Source organism: Theobroma cacao, chromosome 3, assembly GCF_000208745.1.
Source record: "Theobroma cacao cultivar B97-61/B2 chromosome 3, Criollo_cocoa_genome_V2, whole genome shotgun sequence".
Classification (NCBI taxonomy): Eukaryota; Viridiplantae; Streptophyta; class Magnoliopsida; order Malvales; family Malvaceae; genus Theobroma; species Theobroma cacao.
The window spans coordinates 34,950,043-34,973,102 of NC_030852.1; the positions used below are offsets into that span (position 1 = coordinate 34,950,043).

The 23,060-nt window shown below is 35.8% G+C and overlaps 5 protein-coding genes across 6 annotated transcripts; 1 reads left to right on the top strand and 4 right to left on the bottom strand.

The window, feature by feature from the left end:
* Positions 3,714-6,669, bottom strand: LOC18606683 (KAT8 regulatory NSL complex subunit 3). 2 transcript variants are annotated; one of them, XM_018118408.1, is made up of 6 exons: positions 6,292-6,669; positions 6,115-6,176; positions 5,861-5,996; positions 5,621-5,687; positions 4,653-4,718; positions 3,714-4,308 (listed from the first exon to the last, which is right to left on the bottom strand). In XM_018118408.1, the coding sequence occupies exons 1-6, from the start codon at positions 6,459-6,461 to the stop codon at positions 4,093-4,095; spliced, it is 717 nt and encodes a 238-aa protein (XP_017973897.1). In that variant the 5' UTR covers positions 6,462-6,669; the 3' UTR covers positions 3,714-4,092. The 2 variants fall into 2 exon arrangements, with proteins under 2 accessions (XP_017973897.1, XP_017973896.1); XM_018118407.1 differs by having other exon boundaries at positions 5,621-5,693.
* On the bottom strand, positions 10,197-11,133 carry LOC18606684 (subtilisin-like protease SBT2.5). The gene is made up of 3 exons (XM_007040431.2): positions 10,978-11,133; positions 10,706-10,853; positions 10,197-10,590 (listed from the first exon to the last, which is right to left on the bottom strand). The coding sequence occupies exons 1-3, from the start codon at positions 11,052-11,054 to the stop codon at positions 10,528-10,530; spliced, it is 288 nt and encodes a 95-aa protein (XP_007040493.1). The 5' UTR covers positions 11,055-11,133; the 3' UTR covers positions 10,197-10,527.
* On the bottom strand, positions 13,705-15,612 carry LOC18606685 (probable inactive receptor kinase At2g26730). The gene is made up of 2 exons (XM_007040432.2): positions 14,601-15,612; positions 13,705-14,396 (listed from the first exon to the last, which is right to left on the bottom strand). Exons 1-2 carry the CDS (start codon positions 15,034-15,036, stop codon positions 13,846-13,848), a joined length of 987 nt encoding a protein of 328 aa, XP_007040494.2. The 5' UTR covers positions 15,037-15,612; the 3' UTR covers positions 13,705-13,845.
* Positions 16,968-17,940, top strand: LOC18606686 (urease accessory protein UreE). Its single transcript, XM_007040433.2, has one exon. The coding sequence runs from the start codon at positions 17,027-17,029 to the stop codon at positions 17,747-17,749; it is 723 nt and encodes a 240-aa protein (XP_007040495.2). The 5' UTR covers positions 16,968-17,026; the 3' UTR covers positions 17,750-17,940.
* Positions 17,951-23,004, bottom strand: LOC18606687 (probable polygalacturonase). The gene is made up of 5 exons (XM_007040434.2): positions 22,257-23,004; positions 20,479-20,599; positions 19,937-20,111; positions 19,271-19,341; positions 17,951-18,752 (listed from the first exon to the last, which is right to left on the bottom strand). Exons 1-5 carry the CDS (start codon positions 22,593-22,595, stop codon positions 18,112-18,114), a joined length of 1,347 nt encoding a protein of 448 aa, XP_007040496.1. The 5' UTR covers positions 22,596-23,004; the 3' UTR covers positions 17,951-18,111.

A 23,060-nucleotide genomic window follows, 5' to 3' on the forward strand; every position in this document is an offset into this window, starting at 1 on the left:
TTGACATTGTTAATTTTAAAAAATATAATAACTCAATTTTTATAAATTAGTGTACAGAAATTAAAATCTATCATTTTGATAAAATACAATAATTGATTACATAATTTGATCAAATATTTTCTTAATACCTTTTATTTAATTTTAATAACTTGAAATTTCTAAAATATTAGATACTAAGTTAATCATATTACATACTTATTTAACATTTTTAGCATTATTTGGCATGTCATTTTGCATAATTGTTAAGCAGTTTTAGTAATTTTGATATCTCAAATCAAACCCCCAAAATGAATAATTATTTTTCATAAAACTCATTTATTTGTATTTAGTAACCTTACCAATACTTTCACTTTTAAATTACAATGCTATTAAAAAAAAAAAAACTTTACAAATACTTTCTCAATAACTTTCGATCGAGTTTTAATAATTTACATATTTCTTAATAACCTTTTATGTAATTTCAGTAACTCAATATCCTTGAAATAACAGAGATTAAGTTTCTAAATTTATATATAGGTATATAACTTCTTTAGTAAATTTGGTCTCATAAATGAATAATCTCTAAATGTACAATTATTGTTTTTCCTAACACTCATCTTTAATTTTTTTATCCCACTTTTTTCATTTTATTTTTATATATTTTTCTATTTTTTATTTGTCGTTTTTCCTTCTTTTTTTTTTCATTTTCATTAAATTTGTCATTAAATTAGTAACTATACAAATATAATTTCAATAATCTTCCATGAAATTCAGTAACTAGCAAATATTTGAACAGTACTCGTCAATGTAGTTTCATCAACCTAAAATTATTAAAATATTATGTACGAAATTACTCAAACTCGTTTATTTGTTTAGCATTATTTATGAAAAAAATAATTTATTATGAGATTATTGATTAAAAAGTAAAATTTTTCATTTATTTTCTATTTCCCTGTAACCTCTAAATTTGATTAGAAATTATCAAAAGTTAATCAAATTTTCCTTATTCCAATTTTTTTCTTTTATTATTCTCTTGTCCTTTTGCTAAATGAAGTCCTGCTATTGGCAAAAGAGAGACTCGAACCATCCTATCCATTTTTTGTATGCAAATTGTCAAAACATATTGAAATAGACTTGAAGTATATTATTTAAATTTTTTTATAATATAAAAAATTTTAAAATTTATATATATATTCTTTAAATGGCTCCTTCAATAATTTTTTATTTAATAATTAACAACAAATAAAGAATAAAAAAAATCTCACATGTTTCACTCAATTATAAAAATTTTTATTTTTTAATTTATATTATTTTTTTATTTTTTTATACTATTTACTTATATGTTATAAATTTCTATAAATTTTTTTTTCAAATTTCTACGAACTATCAACCATATTTGTTTTTGTTATATTATATGTGAATTTCATCTTTTACTTATCATGTTCGTATTTTTTTATTATTTTGATTTTATTTTTCATGATTTTAATATTTAAAAATTAATAAATTATTATATAATTTTCAAATATAAGTTGTAATGTTGCTTAAAATTTTATCAATGCATCATTTTTTAATTAATACTAGTTATGTAAGAGAAATTATTTTGAATATATATTTTTTATATGTTTTACGTTTTATATTTAGTTAAAAATAAATTATTTTGAATATATAGTTTTTAAATGATCTTAATTATATAAAAAGAAATTATTAATCTTATATATCATATTTAACTATTTATATTTTACGCATTATAGTTTTATATTTATTATTATAAGTTTAGATAGAAATAAGATAAGAATATTAGATATTGAATGCATTAATTTTTTTTTAAGTTTGATTAAAGTATGAGTAGGTTGAAAATATTTAACAAATTCTTTTTAAAAAATACAAATCATTCAAATGATTCTCCTACACTTAAACTATTAAATCTTAGTACTTCAACTCATGAATAAAAATAATCTGAATAAAAATGTCTAACACTCAATCCTAAATAAATGAATTTTTTCAATACATAATTTTTAATTAAAGAATTTGAATTTAGAAAGTGTAGTCAAGCACAATTTTTCTAAAAAATTACTGTAAATTTTTTTATCTACATATCATATAAAATTATTTTCTATTACCAATCTTTTGATTATTGATTAAGTTTAATTTATCAATTTTTAAAATTTTTAACCTTTATTCGTTTGTTTTTAACTTTTACTAAAAGTTGACTAATTTCATCCCTGGTGATAATATACTTTGGTTCTCGTATAAGTTTCTAGAATTATAATCTACGAACCAAAATCAGAGATAAGCGTAAAATGGACATTGCCATCAAGGAACTTATTCTGTAAGAGGATACGACGAAAGAGGTGATAAAACTTCTTAACGAAATTTGGCCTATCTAAGAAAGTAGATTCAAAGGGCGATGTAACAAATTGCAAGAACCTCACTTTCGCCATGCCTACATATACTTGCTATTGCACTGCCAAATTTCACCAGGCAACCTCAAAGCAAGAGCCTGAGTGAACACTCTTCTCTTTCCCTCTTTAGTTGATATGGCCACAGAACAATGCAAGCGCCCCGTTGAGAAAGCCTTCCACGAAGTGAGCCATGAACACCTGAGCACTGGCCAGGCCAAAGTTCACAAGGAGATGGTCGAAGCTGAGACTAAGAGTGTCGGTAAAACGCAAGCCGTGTCCAAGACCCAGACCCACGGCGTCCACGTTCAGCAACATGCAGCTCAAGCCATGGCCATGACTAGCCATGGAAAGAAGGAAAAGAAAATAAAAGAAAAGAAGGAGAAGAAAGAAAAGAAGGAAAAAAAGTCTGAGCATAAGAAGAAGCCCGAGAAGGAGAAGAGTAAGCACAAGAAGAGCAAGGACAGCAGCAGCGACGGCGACTAAAGGGAAAGACCTGCTGCAAAAATAAGGCAAGAAGTTTATACACATAATCCCTTCAAAAACTAGCTCTGCTATATATTATCTTTATCATCAGTTATTATGATCTAATTCACTTCTTTGGTTTCTGCAGACTAGGATTGAGAAGCACAGAGAGGCGCCTGGTTGGCAATATAATGCTTACTACCTTAAATAAAAAAAAATAAACGACCAATGGCTGTGGGCATATGCTGATTATCTTTAGTCTCACAACAGTCAAACATGGTGTCATGTAAGACTGAATATTATCATATACTAATGAAAAAACCAAAAAAAAAATTGATCCGAGGGTCAATCTTATCTATAATTGCAGAAACTTGTGCAGCCTTTTTCCCCAGAAAAATATGCTACTGCTAATATTTAAGCAAGCTAATTCAATACGGTTCTGCTATATTGTCTGCCAGGAGATTGATATTTCAAATGACTCAAATTGAAATCAAAATAAGTAAAATTTGCAGGAACATGAACGACCTCATATATATGTATTGCATTTAAGAACTTCTAAGCGGCAGAGCTGTAACGCAGTGCTCAGCTTGTTTAACTTGAAATTGATCTGTCCATTATACACCTTAGCTTCTTTATGGTCATATTATGAAGAGAATCACAGCTTCATTTATGCTGTTAAGACATTTGGGTGACAGAATGATATTTGCATGAAAAGAAAGTAGAAGAAGAAGGTCAATGCAGTTCAAGAAATAGTATTTCCATATAAAAAAATGTAGAATTTATTCTGTAGGTGACAGGATAAAAAGGCGACTACATTATTTTTTCTCCATTATATGAAAGCAGATTCAAAGAGTAATATTGAAAGTGAAGTGAAGGAATCCGACTTACTCCGTTCCTATTAAAGATTCCTTCATCCAGACTCATTTGACTGGCAATCCAGATATCCAAGTTTGGCATTTGAAGAACAATTCATTTCCATATAAGAAGCCACGTCTTGACTACCATTTGTAGCAGATTAGTTTAAGACATATAACACAACTTCACTACCATTTACAAGAGACATGAACAGTCGACTACACAGCCTGATAAAACAAAACTTTGCTACAACAGTAAGGCCAAGTGAAAAAGGGCATATTTGAACCTTGGGCCTTAACCGGTTAACCCTCCATTGGGACTTCTAGGTCAAGCCTCTAGGCTTTAAAACAAAACTTACACAAAAATGAGGCAAGCTTGTCTGTAGCAAAAGGAATCACCTTCCTGTGAGAGACCTGGAAACAAATGATGCAGTGGCCTGAACAGCTGCATCTTCAGCTTCATCTTGGGTTGATCCCTTAGTCTGCAGGTGCTTTTTTGAGATCTTAAATGAGTGATCACCACCATCAATCACATGCAACTCACTCATTGCCTTCATTTTCTTGCGAACAGCTTCCATTTTTTCCAAAGGACAGAGACCATCTTTGCTACCCTACACTCAAGTTTAAAATAAAAATAAATTATCGTATTATAAGAATAACAGAAAACTACAAAGAAATTCTATATAAATTTGTGTTAAAAAATCTCATGTTGCCAATAAATATAATATCATACTAGTTGAAACGTAGTGTCTACTAGGTCCATCAGCATACAGCAAAACAAAGAGAACTAAATTTATAAATTTATCAGCAAGTATAGCAAAATAAGAAAAATAAGGCCTAAAGTTTCTAATATAATGCCCAATTCTTTCAATATTATACAACCAAGGCATGAAAACTATGAAGACAGCCACATGCATTTAGAAAAATGAACTATGTAATAAGGCGAAAGGAGTACCTGGACAAACATCACAGGAACTGTAAGTTGCAACAAGGTTTCATCTCTCACTGCTCCATTCATCCCCTGATATTTAAGCACGAAAATATAGTATAACAAGGCACATTCTGTTTATAAGTTACATCACAGAGGACAAACTACCACTCTTCAGGGGAAGAAGTCTTTCTTGATTCCTATCCCACCCTATCCTCCATTCAGAAAGTTACCTTTATTCATTATTTATTTATTTATTTATTGCTCCCTGATTCCTGCTGTTCTGAGAAGAAGAAGCAGTAGAAGAAAAAGTCTGCACAGTCCCCTAAACCCTTTATAGACTTGAACATTCTAATGCACTACCTTGATATTGCCATTAAGGAGAAGCAAAATAAGGAAAGAAATCCAAGGAATTCCTTTGTTTAGCAGATTTAGTAAAGGAAAGAAAGTGTAGCATGCTCCCTGATGCGGTTCACAGCAAACTCCAGTTACACTGACACTGCTTATCATCTATAGCTAGACAGGCACCATTTAAACTTACACTTCAATTCCATTACCTCCATGTCAGATGATGATGTAATTAATGAAATGGAAAAAATGAAAAACCTCCCAAAGAATTATCAAATTAAAAATTTCAAAGAAAGGAACATGTCAAGTGTTAAGATTCAAGAATATACAATTTTCAAAACAAAAAAAAAGACATTCAAGAATATACAAATTAAGTCATAATTGATGCTACATTCTTAAGTCTTATGAAAGAAATCTTTCTACCAATCCGTGAATGAAAAGTAACCATAAAAAAGATTACCCTTGAGAAATCTACATCAGAACATAAATGGTGGATAACTAGCTATGAACATGGAATTGATCCAATACAAACAACAAGAACTATCTCATGTCCTAACAATAAACACAAAATTATGAGAACAAGCATCGGTTATCATCCATGCATACTTCAAATCCAGAAACTGGCAAAAAGTAAGACAAAGACAAACCTTAAGTGGGTATCCTAGGCAAACAATTAATGAAGCAGCAATGTCTTCCCTGCCAGCCACCATGCAGCTGACTCTACAAAGAAACATGACTTTAAAGTAAGACATCTACAACAAGCATCAATCAATATTAGCATCTTAGGAATATGAGCGATAGCATTTCTAATGGAACATCAAAACCATGATTACGGTCCTTAAAATCCTTGAAGCAGAAAAGGGTAAAATACTATTATTATATTCAACCTTGAACCCATTGATTTCCCTGCCAAAATCAGAGGGTGCCCAGGATATTTGGAAACTGCATTTTTAACAATATCTGAGTGGAAATCTACCAATTTGTCTGCTTTAGGTGGAGCCCTTCTTTTTCCCCCAGATATATCTGCAATACCCCGACAATCCTCAATTTTTAGATTCCAAATTATCACAGGAATGAAATTGCCAATTTCTTTTCTTTAATTTTCCAACTTTAAAATATTTTGACTAAAAATTTGACTTACAAGGGTAGTCAAATGTCACTACTTCAACGGCATTTAACGCTTTCTTTAACATTTTCGTCCATCTGCATAAATTTAACTCATCTAAATCCAGATTAACCATAATAAAAAAACCATTTAACTTAATAAGAACGAATTTAAGCATTTTTTTAAGGAAAAGGATGAAAAGAGAAGAGGGACCTGATCATCCAATCAGAAGACGAGGGAGCACCAGCGCCATGAGCGAAGACCACCACAGGGGATGATTTTTCCAGGGTCAACTTTGACTCTGGCGGTGATTCTGTGTCATCTGTATGATGGTCTTCGGTCTGATCTTGTCGCCTTCGCTTTGATGGCCGTGAAGAAGCCATTCCTTGAAATCCTCGCCCCCTTCCTTTTCCCAATTCGAACAAATAAACCCTCTCTGACCTGAAATTTTCTTTTGGGCTTCTCGTCAAACAATTCGGAAACCCTAAAAATATTATTTGAAGTGACCTTGGCGCCGGTGGCCAGATATTCCTATGGCGTTTCGCGCCACTTTCTCACCCCTACTTCCAACTGCCACGCGTCGCTTAAACATGTCCACATAACCGATAGGTAGAACCTTTGGGCTTTTTATGGGCCGAGGCCTTTTTATTTGAGTTTTGCTTTTCTCTTAACCAATCCAAGTGAAAACATTTGGGCCGGGGGAACTAGATTACTCGATAGATAGAGCCCTCACATCCCAGTAGAACAAAATTTCATTATTCACCACAACATTTTTTTTAATGTATAAATATAGAATATAGGAAAAATATATAATGTAACCCTTTGAAAATCATGCTAAACTCATGCGCGTGAAAGGTCATGTAATTGTTTATTCATGTCAATTTGTGATGGCAAGTGTCTATACATGTAGCAATGGGAAAAAGTAGTTAAGAGCACAAGTTTCACGATTGGACCTATTGTCCAATTTGCAAGATATGCAACTGGCTGTGTAGGAGATTGAAAGCAAGGATATGGGAAGTATGAATGAAGGAATGTCAATGGGGAATTATCTTAGCGTTGACCTTCAAGATATTCATGCAGGGATAAGGATATGAGATGCGTAAACCCCTAAATAATATAGCTTGCTTTAATTATTCCTTTTATCTTAAGATAAAAGATAGAGAGCCTCGTCAAGGTTCTTAAGGGCCAATTCTCGGGTAATTCTTGAATGGTTTCAAGCTCACATGAACTCTAGAATCGTTCGAAAATATTGATTGGTTATTAGAACTTACATATATAAGTCTTAAAAAAAAAAAAAACTTCAAATTTTCTCATGAAATTTGCTTTTAGAAGTGGCAAGCTCATCCTGGGCATGAGCTTTTCTGATCATTGACTTTTGAAGTCCTTTGAGAGGTTCCTTGCAAGCAAGACGATCTGGTTTGATCACAAAATGTCAAGTGCCAAGATATGGAGGGGCCCATTAGATTAAACTCACCAATTGAAGTCCTATAAAAAGGTCTCCTCATGGCCAATGCTCTTCACTCTGAATTAGCCATACCCATCAGAGGAGGGTTAACTTACAAGGTATTGGTTGCTCACTCTCCCTCAAAGGCTTCAGGTAATGCTGGACACGACCCCAGCAACTCTTGAAGTCTTTGGGGAGAGTGAACAAAACGTGTCTTGATGATGATACACACACACACATATATATATATATATACATATGCCATATGTATCTATAAAAATTAATGTACAGTCAATGTGCATTTCCAATGGAATTCATTGCTCACTCTCCCTCAAGGGCTTCCGAATTTGCCTGTTAAAGGGCTTAAACTGAAGCGCTTGGGGAAGAGTGGATAATGCTCACCATTATTAAGTTCTGGGTGCATAATTTTTGGCAGGCCATATCTATATATAGGAGGTAAATCACCAATCCTGTATCTTTTCTTTCTCTGGCTATCATGCACTAGCAGTAAAATCTAAACTAGAAATTGCAAGTTTTCGAGTACCCAAGCTTCATGTTGCAGCAGGGCAATAATATCCTCTTCAGCTTTCACTACGAGGGAAGAATACTCGTTGACAACATGATCGATTGATTAATCCGGTGAAAATCCTATTGATTTCTATTTTCCCATATGCTTGCATGGCTTGTATACAGTTTTCGAACGCTTACGATTGGCTTTAGAAAGAATTCACTCAAAAAACAATTGCTGGGACTTCTCTCACTCTATATATACGTACCAGGCTAGCAGCAGACAAGAACTTAATCCTAAAACAAGTAGCTGATCAAGAGTTTTTTGTCTTATTTTATGCTTCATATATGCATGTATGTATTTTTATTCATTGTTGTAGTAATTTTTTTTTAATTAAGAGAGGAAGAATTTGAAACTTTACTCTCTAAGTAAGAAATCATGTACTAATCAATGAATCAAATATTCGAGTGTTAGTAATTTACTAATTTTCAAGGAATAAGGACAAGGGTTGGAGTCCTCTTCGTCTCTCTTAGTTAGAAATTTGATTAGCAGCTAGCACTTGGAACATATATATATATATATATATATATATATATATATATATATATATATATATATATATATATATATATATATATGTAGACTTATATATAAATATTGGTGCAAGTTGGATGCCAGTGCACAGTAGGGATGATTGTTGATAGCTAGAGGCCAGTGGCAGGTGGGTCATTGCTTCACTGGGTGGTCCAAAATATTCGCAATGAGGTAAAAAACCTTCCTTTTTCAAAATCATACTACTATTATTTTTCCTGTTCATTTTTCTTTTGGATGTATTAAAACATTTTGTTCTGTTCTATTGCCAAAGCCCAAAGATGGTTTCTAGTACTCTCTGTGTAATTATAGACAAGGACGGTTAGACAAAGGCTATGCAAAATCAAAACAAAGAAATAGTGGAATGGGGTCTAACACAAGAAGCAGACATTGTTACCAGAAGTTTGAAGTTTGGAACCAGGCTCCCTCAAAGTTATGATTTGTCCCTTGCAAGTTAATTTGATAACTTACTTCATCGGGTGCCTGTAACACTATTGCACAGCTTCTTACCTAAATTTTATTTCTTTTGATTTTCTTTATGTAGTAATCTTTATGCAGGACCTAAAGCCTATAGCGATCAAATCATACATGGATTGGCACTTATACAAGCAAAGAATATTTATATATACGTATAGGGTTTTTGAATAAACAGAAATGATCATGAAGGCAAGTTTCTCTGATTATAAGGGTCTAGACCAGTTTCCATTAACAACATGAATATGCTCCAGTTAAGGAACGTTCTTCAGTTATTTCCTAAGGAAAGACTCTTAAAGAAAATATGGTCTCAGCTGAGAAGGGACAAATTAACGGTGGTGAATGCCACCAAAACATGTTGCATGTGACGATGACCCACAAGTCAGGCACTCTCTCAAACTTTGTTGAAAATTCGAAAACGTTTCTAGTATGTTTGTCCTGCTCCTTTCATAACCTTAACCATAAAAAGTAGTGGGAGGGAGACGTATGTGAATTGTTTCAAATCACCTGTCCCATCCTCACCAGCCAACATAAATTAAAGGAGGAATCTATCTTTCATTTGTGTTTGTATGCCTCTCAGTGGGGACAAGAGTTTTTGTGGACTTTGGCAAGCTGTTGGATCACAATGAATCGGTCCCCCTAGCTAAGCTCTCACGGTCTCTAAGGCGCAAGCATTACCTTATTCTTTGATCATATCACTAATTTTATCACTAATTTTACTTTTGATTGTGTGTGATTGGGTGATTTCGAGTACTTCAATTTCTTCTTTTTTCCTTGCAGTTACGGAGTACATTAAAGAGTCTGCGCTGAGAAAAAGCCAACAAGAAGTCAAGAATTTGTCTGCAGATTCCTATATTTAACTTTTGCCATCCATTGAGAATGCCAACTAATGAAACAATTGATGATCTACTAAATTTGCTTGATCATTCAAAGCAGAAATGTTTATAACATGTTACATGTGTATCATGTGCAATGCCAGACGCTTTAGTTGCTACAAATCTAGGGTCATTTAATGTCAATGTACCACTTCCAATTACAAGGAAATTCATTTTTACCAGAATCAAAACTGAGTTGAGAGAACTCAGATTAGACAATCAGAACTCAAATGCAATAAGATCAATCTAGCTTATATTGATTTTAATTCAAAAGCAGCTAACACTACTTATATATATATACTTGCAATATATAATCTCTTAAATCACTAATTGATGAGAGCTAGAGAAATAGTAATCTCAAAGATCTCCTAATAGAAAAGTGGCAAATATAATGGCATCAAAATAGAGATTTCCTGACGCAGATCTCCCAAGAAACCATCAGTCTTAACCCTTCTGTCTAACAGAGACCGCTCAACCTACAAGTACAATTGTTCAGCAAACCCATTTCACTTCTCTTCTGCAAATTCCAAGCTTCTTGTATTCTATAGCTAGCGGCACTAAGCAAGCTCTTGATTCTTCTCCACAACTCTTACCCCATTGGCAGATCTAAGCACATTGGCCTGATTTCATTAAACACAACCATAAATAGTCCGAGAGGAAAATAAAATGAGACATAGATTAACTTGAGATAATTTATTAGAATAAACAAACTGCAGATGGCATTCAAAACATCACCTGGGCCTCTGTGATTTCAACTGCAAAACCATCAACAATGACCAAAGATAAGGTCTTCTTGTAGCTGCCAGCTTGAAGGGTGCCTGCCAACAGCTCATCGTGCTTCCTACTCAGGTACAAATCAAGCTCGTACGCCCCTTTCTTAGTTCTATGAGACACACACCCAACAGGGAAAAATAAAAGTAGAAAGAGAGGGGCAGGAGAAGACATTAAAATGAGAAATAACATCAAGAAGAGTCTTGCATTATGAAGTAATGATATAGAGAACTGACCGATCAGCTCGAAGACGCTGGTATTCAGGATCATAATTCATGAAAACAAAGTATAACTCAGTTTTGGTGCTCCCCATAGGCAGTCTTAGTCTTCTCCCTTAATTTCTTCAAGTTGGGTTGGTCAGTATGCATTTTCATCTCCACTTGGGGCAGGTATTTATACATGAACAGTACTATAAGTTTATAACTTAAAAGTCAGAACAGACCCACATTTCAAATATAAAACCAAAATTAAGTCTTTTCAAAATAAGTAGTAAATAAATAATAGGTGCATTTCCAGCTAGCTAGCTCTATCAATTATCATATATGTTTAACTATGTATTTAACATGGAGAAATTTCAGTGTCCTAAGTTACAGAATTACCCCTACATGCCTTAGAATAACATTGTCTTTTTCTCTTGTGTTGGTTAATGCCTAGGTATATGCTATACCTGTGAATCCATGTACAACAGCTGAAGTTTCTCTGACCTAGGGTTCCTAACTGTGATTTAAAAAAAGTGAACCAACACGGTTATGGCATAAAAGTCAAACAGTCTTAATATTTCTGTACTATAGCTAGGGAGATTTAATGTGTAAAATTAATGTTAAAGGGTGTGAACCTTTTCATTGACCTTAGCAGCTCTTAACTGCCTGTGCAACATTTCCATATATTATGTTATCCTTATGCTGATACCGACAACGAGAAACATTAAACCCATCAACTTAAATTAGTCCCTAATCATTCTCGCAAGCCCGATGAAAACTAGCTTAAAGTCAGATGCATTTCACGCAACCGGAATAATCCAGTGAAAGGGATTAATCTGCTCATACCTACGTACAGTAATTTGGACTCTTCAAGAATTGAGTATGTACAAGAAAGAGCTCGAGCAGTCCAGCTTTTGAGAAGATAATGACACTACAAAAGTATATTCATGGAAAGGGAAAGAAATAAAATTTCAAAACTGATAAACTGTACATAATCAGTTGCAAATCATGTGAGCTGGAGGAAGACGGCAATGTCTAATATTCTATCTACCCTGGGGCTTGGAGCAGTAAGCAATTCGATGTAGAGATAATTGCTAATATATACAAAGGGTGATATACATTTAATGCAGGGCTAATTATGAATCTCTTATCACAGTTTATATCAAGTAAAACGCTATACCAATTAGGATATAGTTTAATCAAATTGAAAGAAATAAAAAAAATCCAAATGTCGGTTCGATACTTTGAACAGTAGCAGATTCCAGTGGAACATGCGGTTTAAGTTTGTATATGACCTTCCACGTGAGGTTGGACCATGCAGGTTAATTAGAGAGAATTAAGGACTCAAAACCCAGATTTATAGAGCTGAATTTTTTTCTCTTTTGTGGGTCCCAAGTGTGATTCATGGGGGGTAAGCTTGGCTGGTTGTGCAGTTTCCAGTGTCACAGCACCAGAGTGACTGCAAGCAGGAAACAGTATTATAACTAAAAGTTAGTGAAGCCCCCATCTTTGCCATGTTGATGCTAAGAAAGACTTTGAATCAGAAAGCTCGAAAATTATTGCGTCCAAAGCTCTGAAACTGTGGGGCACCTTCACTTGGCATTGGCTGATTCTTGAAAACGTGCTTGAATATGTAGTTTCAACACTGAAGAGAATCACTGTGCAAATAATGCGTATGATTTACTTGTTTTCTGCTATAAAACTATAGTACTGTTCACCACATTCTATGCATATATTAGTTCATGCAACGTAGGTTTACTAACCATATGTAATTTGTACACTTATATAAAAGCAGCGATTGGTGGTGAGCTAATACTAGTTTTTATAAGAATTACGTCAGGTTAAAAGTTCAAAGCAAAGCAGATATTCCTCCTTAAAAGCTTTTTCCATTTTAAAATATACAGTCATGACTTGACTTGTCGGCTGATTACTTTCTACCATGTACTCCATTTGTGTTCTCCTCATCCCTGAGATTACTGTAAATCTATCCAACATTACCAGCAACGGCAGTGGTTTAATGGTTGAAATGATAACTTATAAAAATTAGCCAACAAAAATATCTTCTGCGAGTGGATACCCCCAAGGGAGGCAAATGCCTGTGCACGTGGGAACGTTACGTGATGCCAAGGGTGAACTGCAGCACACAACGGAAGGCCCACCACCAACGACTATCCTCCACGTGTCAGTTCTTCAGAGAATGGAAGACGGGACCGCTTTTTTTTCAAGATTCCCGTGAATGACGTGTGGGATTTTAATTGGAAAAACTGGGGGAACAGAGAGAGAGTGATCTGGTCCGTGCGGTAGGACACGGACAGCTGTCAGTCACATGGTGGTCCTTTCTTGCTTCTTCATACATGACAGTCTACGGGCTCTATACAAATCCACACGTGGGAACCTTTAACTTTGTTTGACAGTACAGATTCTACACAAAAGTTGGCCGCAATGGCCATGACCGTTTTTGCCACTTCCCGTGCTTGCATTTAATCCCCAAATAAATTTCCTAATATCCAAAGATAACTTTTTTTTTTTGGCATTATATAAAAAAGGAGGACATTAAAGGATTAAAAATAATTATAACGCGTCCATCATGGAACCCTTTCTCCCCTCGTAGTCCTATGCGATTAGATGAGAAAAGCTCCAAGCAGGTAAATCCAAAACCTTCGTCAAATACAAAGGATAAAGTACTGATTACAGCTGTTTCTCGAAGCTAAAGCTAATACGGTACAAAAGAATTTTGTAAACTGTAGATTTGACTCCCAAAAACCAACCTTTGTTGTGCAATGGCCAAGCCACTGATCCATTACTGAATTGTATAATTAACACTCATCAAATCAACCAAACATCCCTATTTTTTATTTTGTTTTTTTAACCAATACAATAATGTCTTAACAAAGACCAACAGGTTTATTTAGTACTATTGAGAATATCACCAAGATTCAATAGGATTTGCTCGATTGAAGGCCTGGCCTCTGCCAACCTGTTTGTACAAGCCAAAGCAATGTCTAAAACCTTCAAAGCTTGCCTCCGTTCTCTCCCTTGCACATCAAATTCAAAAAATGTACTTTTCCCCAGTTTTATACTTTCCTTTGTTTCAACTATGCACTCTATGAAACCTGGCTCCCTCACTCCTCCTAGCACGTCGAGTAAAACTAGCCCAAAGTTGAATATGTCACTCTTTTCACTCAAATTCTCACAGTAACCAGTTCCTGGTCCTTCTATATGATCAGAATCTTCCACGCAGTCAGCCAACTGGACGAAGCCATAATCTGATAACAGAGCCGTCAGGTCGATGTTTATCATGATGTTGGAGGATTTAATGTTTCCATGAACGTTCATTTTCATGTTCTTTTCACTTGGGGGGCATTGTGCATGGATGAAAGCGATTGCTCGTGCAACGTAAACTATTATCATCAGCCGTTCATTCCAAATTAAGGCAGTTTGGCCGCGCCTCCCACCTTGATTAATCAGAAGAACAACTTGTAGATTATAAATTCCATATATAGAAACTAATTGTTAGCTTAAGCTTTAAATCAGAGTCCAGATAATCACATATGTTTATATTATACAATAAAAAAACTAAGTTAGGACTTAAAAAATGCAATTTATATCTTCAGACTTGGTGGATGCAACTAAGGTTTATAACGAAAATGCAAATTCACCTTCAAGCAAGTCAGCTAAGCTTCCCATGGGATAGTAGTCACAAAGAACAAGCTTGAACCTCCTGGTATACAAATAAGCAGTGATTGGGACGAGGTACTCGCACTTCCTGCAAACCTGAGCCAACCTTTCAACTCTCCTCCCGAACTCACTTTTGCCTACAAGAACCTTGCGAAACCTCTTCAGAGCGCATAATCTACCCTTGGACAACACCACTTTCTCTGTAAATTCCCTATTGTTCGCTCCCATCACACCAACAGATGTCCTCAAAACCTCCTTCAGAGTCAGCGGGAGTCCATGATTTTCACAAGAAATCAACGGTATATCATCCATCAATCCTACTATGCCGTCATCATATTCAGAGATGGACCAGGACCTGCTGTGTTCACCGTATTCTTTAAAACTCTTTTTGGGTTTTGTAAAGGCCCTTGTGAGCATTTTTTTTTCTCTTATGAAATATGAAGATAATGGGGTTTCTGAATTGGGGTTTGCGGAAAAAAGTAAAATGGTGGTTCTTGGAAAACAGGTTTTTGGAGGAGGGGGTTGAATCCAGTTTTTGGCTGGTTTAGATTGTTTGACGCGTAGATTTTCATGGAAAACATCGAATCCAGAGTTGTGATACTTTGCTTTGTCGTTTTCTGGGGTTCATGTAATCCAAGGAATGAATCCATGGACATTCTCTTTGATTCTAATTGGCTAACGCTTTGCCTAGGAACAACCTCGGCTTCCTTTGGTTTTTGCACATAGAGTGAAGTTAGATACAATGGTAAATGGTCTGATCATTTCATCAGGGCTGTCTTTCTTTTGGATTCTTCTTTATCAATTGGAAATCATGAGCCTCAGATGAAGTACCATTCTTTTCTATTGGTCATAGCGCGAAGATAATTGGTTGCAAATCCTGAGATGACAGTTGTTTCTTCTCTCTTTTTTTTCTTTCTTAATCGTTAGCCTGTACATTGAAACGAACATAGCTGGTTTTCACTTTGAAACTCTACTTTTGATTAAGTATATACTAAAAATGATTATCGGTACAATTAATTCGAATCCTTCCTCCTTCCTTTGAAAACCTCCATCCACTATAACGATTATTAAGATTACAGATTCCAAGGTAAAAGTAAGATACCAGTACTATGACTTTAGATGCAATGTAAACATTATCTTTCTTTTGCTAGCTAGTTAGGGCACTTCTTCTTGCTTTTAACGTTCCACTGGTCTTTTTTCTTTTCTTTTCAATTCTAAATCTCTAATACTAGTAATTAATTAGGCCCAAGAACAAGAGATAGCCTATATCTCAGTTTCCCTACAAAGGCCAGAAAAGTACCTCACAATTTAACTAATACCTAGCCATGGAAGGAATTTCGTGGGTTCCTATGAGAATTTAGAAATCCGATGCTTTGATAGAGAAAGGGATCCAGAATGGAATGATTTAGCCCAGGCACTGAGGACATAATCAGGACATGAACCCTGTCTGGCCCTTTGGCCCAAAAGTAAATCCTGGCCAACCCAACCTACCTTCAGGCTTGCTGGGCCCTGAGGACATCACTAAATATCAAGATCTCTTTCAAAGCCCAAACAGCCAACAATTGAATTGGACAAATCTTCGATTTGTAGTATTCAAATGGTATTTCCTTTCCTTCAAAAAAAAAAAAAGAAGCTTTTTTCGCCTTCTTTCCGAGAGAAGAGGTCTGCATTCAGCCATTCAGGGGCTCAATTAGCATTTAGCTCAAATATCACAAGTGAACAGGAAAGAGCGAAAACGTGTAAGCATTTAATTGCCACCTAAATTTGCATTTATTTTGGACTCTAAACAAGGTGCAAGGATCTATGAGCTTTTAAGTGCATGGCGTAGGGATTGGTATATAGATATAAAAAGTCTATACAAAATATAAAAAGGAAGAAGAAGCAGAAAAACTTTTTTTTTAATCTCTCTCGCCCACAAGTAAAGCCTTTACCAGTTGCTTCTTCTGCCAACTTTAACGCGTTGTTTCTGTCACTATCCTCCACGGTCACGGTTTGGAAATTTATTAAATTTCACATTGATACGACAAGATTACAGAATAGTCCCTGCCCTGAACCTAAATTTGCATTTTTACCAGCTACAGAGAAATTAAACTCTAACCAAGTAAAGGGCAAAGTTGTAATATGGAGAAGCAATCGAACACATAAACAATAGTAGCTTATTGTACACGACAACAAAGTTTCAATGTTAATCCAAAAAGTCAGATTACCGAAGGTTTTTAATAATGATAGTTGGACAGCTTTGTCCTCCCCTGTTTCATTCAGCCACGTGTTGGGTCACCCGGTTGCCCGCTTCCGCCATCACCTCCACTCCTGGTCAAAACCCCACTCCTTATATAAATCCCCTTTTCTTAACGTTAACCAAAACCCTTTGATTTTGTTTTTCGCTTTCACCAAAAAGAAAAAAGAAATGGCTAGACTCGCCGTTGCGTTCACGGTAATTTTCCTCTTCACCTTCTCATCTCACGCCCGCTTTCTCACAGCTGAACAGGAACATGACGTCACCCTCGAAGAAACCGAGACCAAGTTACCGGAATCCAACCCTAAAACCACAAACGCCATCTTTCTCCCTAGCGAGAAACCAGGGTTCGAATCCGCCGAAGTAGTTGATTTCAAGCCCGATGATGCCTTGGAAACCGTCTCAGAGGTGGATTCGGCTCCGTTGACAAAGATCAGTTTCCGTCCTGTAAACCGTCACTTCCCCAGGCGTCCCATGATTCCGTTCCGTCACAAACACAACTGCCGTTTCCACAAACGGTTCAGGCCTTTGAACCCGCGGTTACAGCAGAAGCGCTATATTTCTTACGGTGACGATATGATTTTGTCCGACGAGAAGTCTCAATTTGACCCGGAGTCACGCGGTGTGGTTCGCCAGATCCAGCCGAGATGGGCCAGGTTTCGCGATGATGGCACCGAGTCTGAGGATCTAGATTTTATAAAGCCTCATCACCACGACCACGACCACGACCACGACCACGAACACGAACACGAACACGATCATGATGACCATCACCACCACCACCACCATCACCACCGCCGCCATCACCATGGAGAGGAAGACGAGAAGGATGAGAGGGAGGAGCACGAGGGCGGGTTCATGAGGAGGTTTCGCAAGTTTTTTATTCATTTTTGAAGACATCATGCAAATCTAATCTATGTTTACTAGCTTTGAGGTATGGGCATTTCGGTGTCCGTTGTTATACATTGTAAATAAGATCGCATCCGTTGGGATGAAGAACATGGTTTTATGTCTTCGTATTTCCTTGTATAATAGTACTACACAGGACTAAATTTACGAGATCATTGAGTTTTCTTTCTTTTTCATTAATTTTTGTTGTTGCAATGGAAAATATTTCACTAAAAAGATCGATTACAGAGATCTGGAAAAGTTACAGAAAAAGGAACTGTTTTATCTGAAATCAAAGAATAATGGAAGCTTCAGTTGTTTAAGGGTTCAAACAGAGTAGAAAACCATATATATATAGAACCGAATCTTCAGAAAGGACTGGCGCATGAGCCACTCTGTTGTGGGCTGGTGAGTTCGGCACATGGCCATGGGCTTACCTCGATTGCAGCCCCACTTACATCAGAGCACTTCCATGGAGGAGATCCTGGTCCGGTTGTCCCGTGGAGGTTAACCTTCGAAAGACAGATGCCGGTAAAGGGGGCATTCTTGAGGCCTTGTATCGAACCTGCTCGCTGGACTTTCACACCCCAGATGTTCTTAAACGTAACGCCCTTGACATATGGGAGAGCATTTGGGTTAAAATTGTTATCAGGGTGGTCGCCAGTGTCACCTGCAATTTTGATACCTGTTCTTACGTTTTCCATGAACACTTCAGACACAGTGATGTTTTTTATAAACCCTCCCCTACCAATGTTTGTCTTCACATTAACACCAATTCCCGTGTTGTAAAGAACTATGTTCTCCGCCAAGACATTCTCCACTCCACCCGAGGTTTCACTTCCCACTGCAATTCCAGAAAATGGGGATGTCCCTGTAACTCGCCGGATGGTGATACAGGAGCTGGGGCGTCCATACGCAATCCCATATTCATCCCATCCACTCTTCACAGCCACAAGATCATCTCCTGTAGAAATGAATGAGTCTTCTATACAGACATTGGAGCTTGAATCTGTTATCAATGAATCATGAAAGCAAACAAAGTTAATGTTCCCTTGAGGTTTCTCTACTCCAAATAATCAAAAGAACTTGGGAAAAACTGGTCTCCGTCCTAACTCCTAAGGAGGGGCACCATTGAGATCACGCTGCCCATGCTTTTACAGCATGGGAACCACTTAATGAGCATAGCCATTTTCCAAGAAGTTTTAGATGGAAGCGTATGTCTCAATACTTCTAATAGCTTTCTTGATGTATGCTGGGCAGGAAGAATATGACAGACACCAAACTAGATTTCATCCAGTTATGAAACCCACATTTAATCAGGGAAGAACAATTACTTTGTTCAGTTTCTTCCCTAGCATTTGTGCAGGGTCAGAGTTTTAAGGGGTTCATCTGAACCAAACAGCATTTACTTGTGTTTGAGATGACAACTTGCACTTCAACATAATGAAGGCTGCTTGATTGCTTGCTTGTGTGTGAAAAATGAAGTAAGCAAAGATAAATCAATGAATAAAATTGCTTTCATTTTACCTGGATCAATTCCATCAGTATTAGGGGAGTCTGGTGGAGCCAGGATGGTAACATATCTAATAACAACATTGCTGTAAAGAAGAAAAAAGTATATTAAATTTTGATCCCTAAACATGCAATTCTTATATGGTATTAAAGTACAAGAACCACCAACAAAGTTTCAACAATCTGATGTGGTCATAATAGCAAATCCAGTTAGGAACTTATCGATTCTGCTACAAATTGTGCTATAGGAAACACCTTTGAGCACCCTAAACCTGGGCTCTACCTGCTGCCATATTGTCCTTTTGTTGCTAAATGTGACAAGGTGCAAAACTTGGAAATCCCCATTAAGGTAGAGGAAATGAAATGAAAGCGGAAAATAACAAAGTGTTTTAAAGATGATCTTGATGCAAGTTGTCTTCAGGTTAGGATTCTTTTAATTTTCAATAGACAAATTTGTGAATTTCTAGCAGATTTGCATAGAAAAGGTCAAAATTGATTTAATTAATGAAGGATCATAAATTTATAAAACTGATGTGATCAAATTGTAAAGAAGGCCCTCACTGAAATGACACCAATCTACAGCATGGTCAAATTGCACATTCTTCTCTCAATTAATTGCATGGCTTATAAATAATATTAAGAAAGTAACCCTTCAGATGAAAAAATTAATGCAAAAAGTACCTGCAATAAACAGGGTGAATGTTCCAGAAGGGTGAATTTCGAAAAATCACATTTGAAATGATAATGCCTCTGGAATTCACAAATTCAACAAGATTTGGTCTTGTAAACTGGAGAGTTCTCTGCCTCCACATGTTCCACCAGATAGCTCCTTCACCATCGATTGTGCCATTCTCACCTGTTACAGTTGAAAAATATGAATCATGGATTCAAGTTGAAATTACATAAACCATGTCAATAAAAACATAGACATCATAGATGTGAGCTCTATTATTGTCCAGCAGAACTTTAAAAGTCTGAATTACCTGCCATTCACCAAAGTAAGATAATAACAACATGAAGATCCATGGTATTCAATCATATCATTCTAAATTGACAGTGTACAATAGGCCTTTCTAGTATATACCATATAGAATATTATGTCAAAAAGTAGGTTCATCGTATTGAAGTAATTGAAGATGCTTAATGTAGACAAAACAAATATATCTAAAACATGTATGTTGCAAGCTACCAAAGTAATTAACCACTTTGTTATCAAGACCTACCAGTGATCACCACATCTCGTAGTCCATCTCCATGAATAAAGCTCATATATCTTCCTCCAGGGTGCTCCCTTCCCCTTCCATAAGATGGCAAAGGAGCAATTAAAGGCCAGTTCCAAGTGTCCTGATATATCAATTCGGTAAGAAAGTTATAAGAAGCCAACAAATCATGTTATATTAAGAGGGAGTAGTGGTACAATAACAAAATTTGCTAGATTGGAAGCACTAAAGTTTTTGAAACTAAAAATTCAGAGAAATGCTACAACAGGCTTTAAATAGATGAAAATTGTTACAAATATGAAGGCCTTTTGGCATGAAAAAAAAGAAGAAGCTAGAAGCCTAGAATATTTGATCTCTTTGAGAGAATAAAACCTTCATAGCCAAGGGGTCAATAAGAAATCACATTATGTTATTTCACAAGATATAAGATAAGGGCCAAGGGAATAAAAGACTAGACATAAATTATTATATATGCTTAATTCAATTACCTGACCAAAAGCTTAATTCTTTATTCCTACGAGGCTGGCTACATGCAATCTCGAGCAAATAAAACATTGATCTTATTTTGTTTTTTGTGAGAATCAAATGGTGGTTTAGCAAAAGCCAAGCAGAACCAGCCACAATAACAATCTTATCTCCCATCAACTAGGCCATCAGTTAATCATAGCACAATCTACTCTTCAGAAAATTAAGTTCGATTCCGTCAGCTCAAGAACATTAAGTGGACAATGATCCCAACATTGAAAGATATCTGTTACTACTAATTTTCAGTGTGATATAACTTCAGTAGAAGTACACGATGACCACATTCAATTGGCATGAAGTAGATAAGGATTTCAAACAACTAATAGGGCACATGGTTCTCTGGTGATCATAAGATAACAGTCAAAAACTGTTAACGACGATAATAACCACTTTATTAACTGCCAACAGTTTTTGATTACTAAGAGGTATTGCAACATCATCCATTCAGATTACTTACTATAATACTAATCACTAAGAGTACGGTTTTATTATTTAAATAATAATACTAACACCGTAACAGGACAGCATATATTAATCTAGAGACATAGCACCAAGTTGGACAACAATGCTTGCCAGCTATCTGTCTGTCCAAATTGTTGAATGAAAAACCCCATAAATGCCATGCACATTCGACCATACTACGGAGACCCACAATGTTTTTTCTCTTTTCTTTATAATGTTGCCCGGACCCCATGATTCACAGAGACATCTTCACCTTTAACTTTCTACACCACCAACCCTGACGGTGCCAAATCTTGTCACATTAAAATTGACATTTTAACCATATTCTACACAATACAATTCTTTTGTAAGACTATATGCAACCAAAATCTAATCTTTCAACCCAAAAGGACAAAAAAAGAAAAAGGAAAAATAGCATTCTTTGAAAAAGAAACACCCATGCAATTATATGATAAATTCTAGATAATTAAAACCCAGATTCCTGCTTTCATTACCATTTTAGAAGATAATGTGGTCATGCTTAGTTATTTTCAACTCACTTCCATTTCTCTATCACGAATAAAACGCTTTATGTTTGAGTACAAAACGTTAACTTTTTGCTATGTAAGGATGGGATGGGGATGGCATAAAAATTCTCAGTTCGAGACATAGTGTTTTCGATTGTCAGAAAGAAGAAAAAATGTGACTTTTCATTGTATATACACTTACCAAATTATACTGCCAATGATGAGTTACAATTATTACAGGAAACAATTATTCAATAAGTGAGTAAAAAGTGAAAAGATTTGTGTTACCTGAGTGGCTTTTATAACAGCACCCCTAGCCAGATAAAGAGTCATATGACTAGTGAGGTTAAAGCTCTCCGTTAAGTACACCCCAGGAGGCACATAAAGCAGCGTGCCACCTCTCCTTCTCAGATGCTGAATTCGATATATAGCTGCCCGGAACGCCTTAGTATTAAGCGTCCGTCCGTCCCCAACCCCGCCAAAGTCCGTTATCGATATCTTATCGTTTCTGTACCTCATCGGTACTATCCCCGAGCAAGTTATCAAGTTCCCATAAGAAACATAAAAGAACAATGAGACTTGAAGGAAGAAGCAACAAAGCCAAATTGAACCCAAAGCTCGAAACATTCTGTTTGAAACAAAAACGGAAGTTTATTTGAAGAGTGACAAAGAGAAAGGGAACAAAACAAGCTTTCTATTATGTTGATGAAATCTGGAGTAGATCTGGAGAGTGATACAAGAAGAAAGCTCCAAAGGGCACTGGTTATTTTAATTTAGAAAGGGAAAGTGAGAACAAAGATTTATCAAAGATCAACAAGGCAGGCGAGAAATCAAAAGAGAGTGAAGACTGAAAACTGAGGAAAGATCCCTTTTGTTTTAAAAACAAAAAAACAAAAGAAAAAGAAATAGATTGATACAATCGAGAAGTGAGAAAGAGTATAAAACAAACAATGAGACCCGAGGCAGAGATTCTGAGAGAGTGAGGGGAGTGAAAGTGAAGTTCACATATTCCAAGCCGGTGTAATTAACACACATACAAAGGGGTAGGCGTCAGAAATGCATGGTCCATTTAAAGATGGGAGCGTTTCTTTG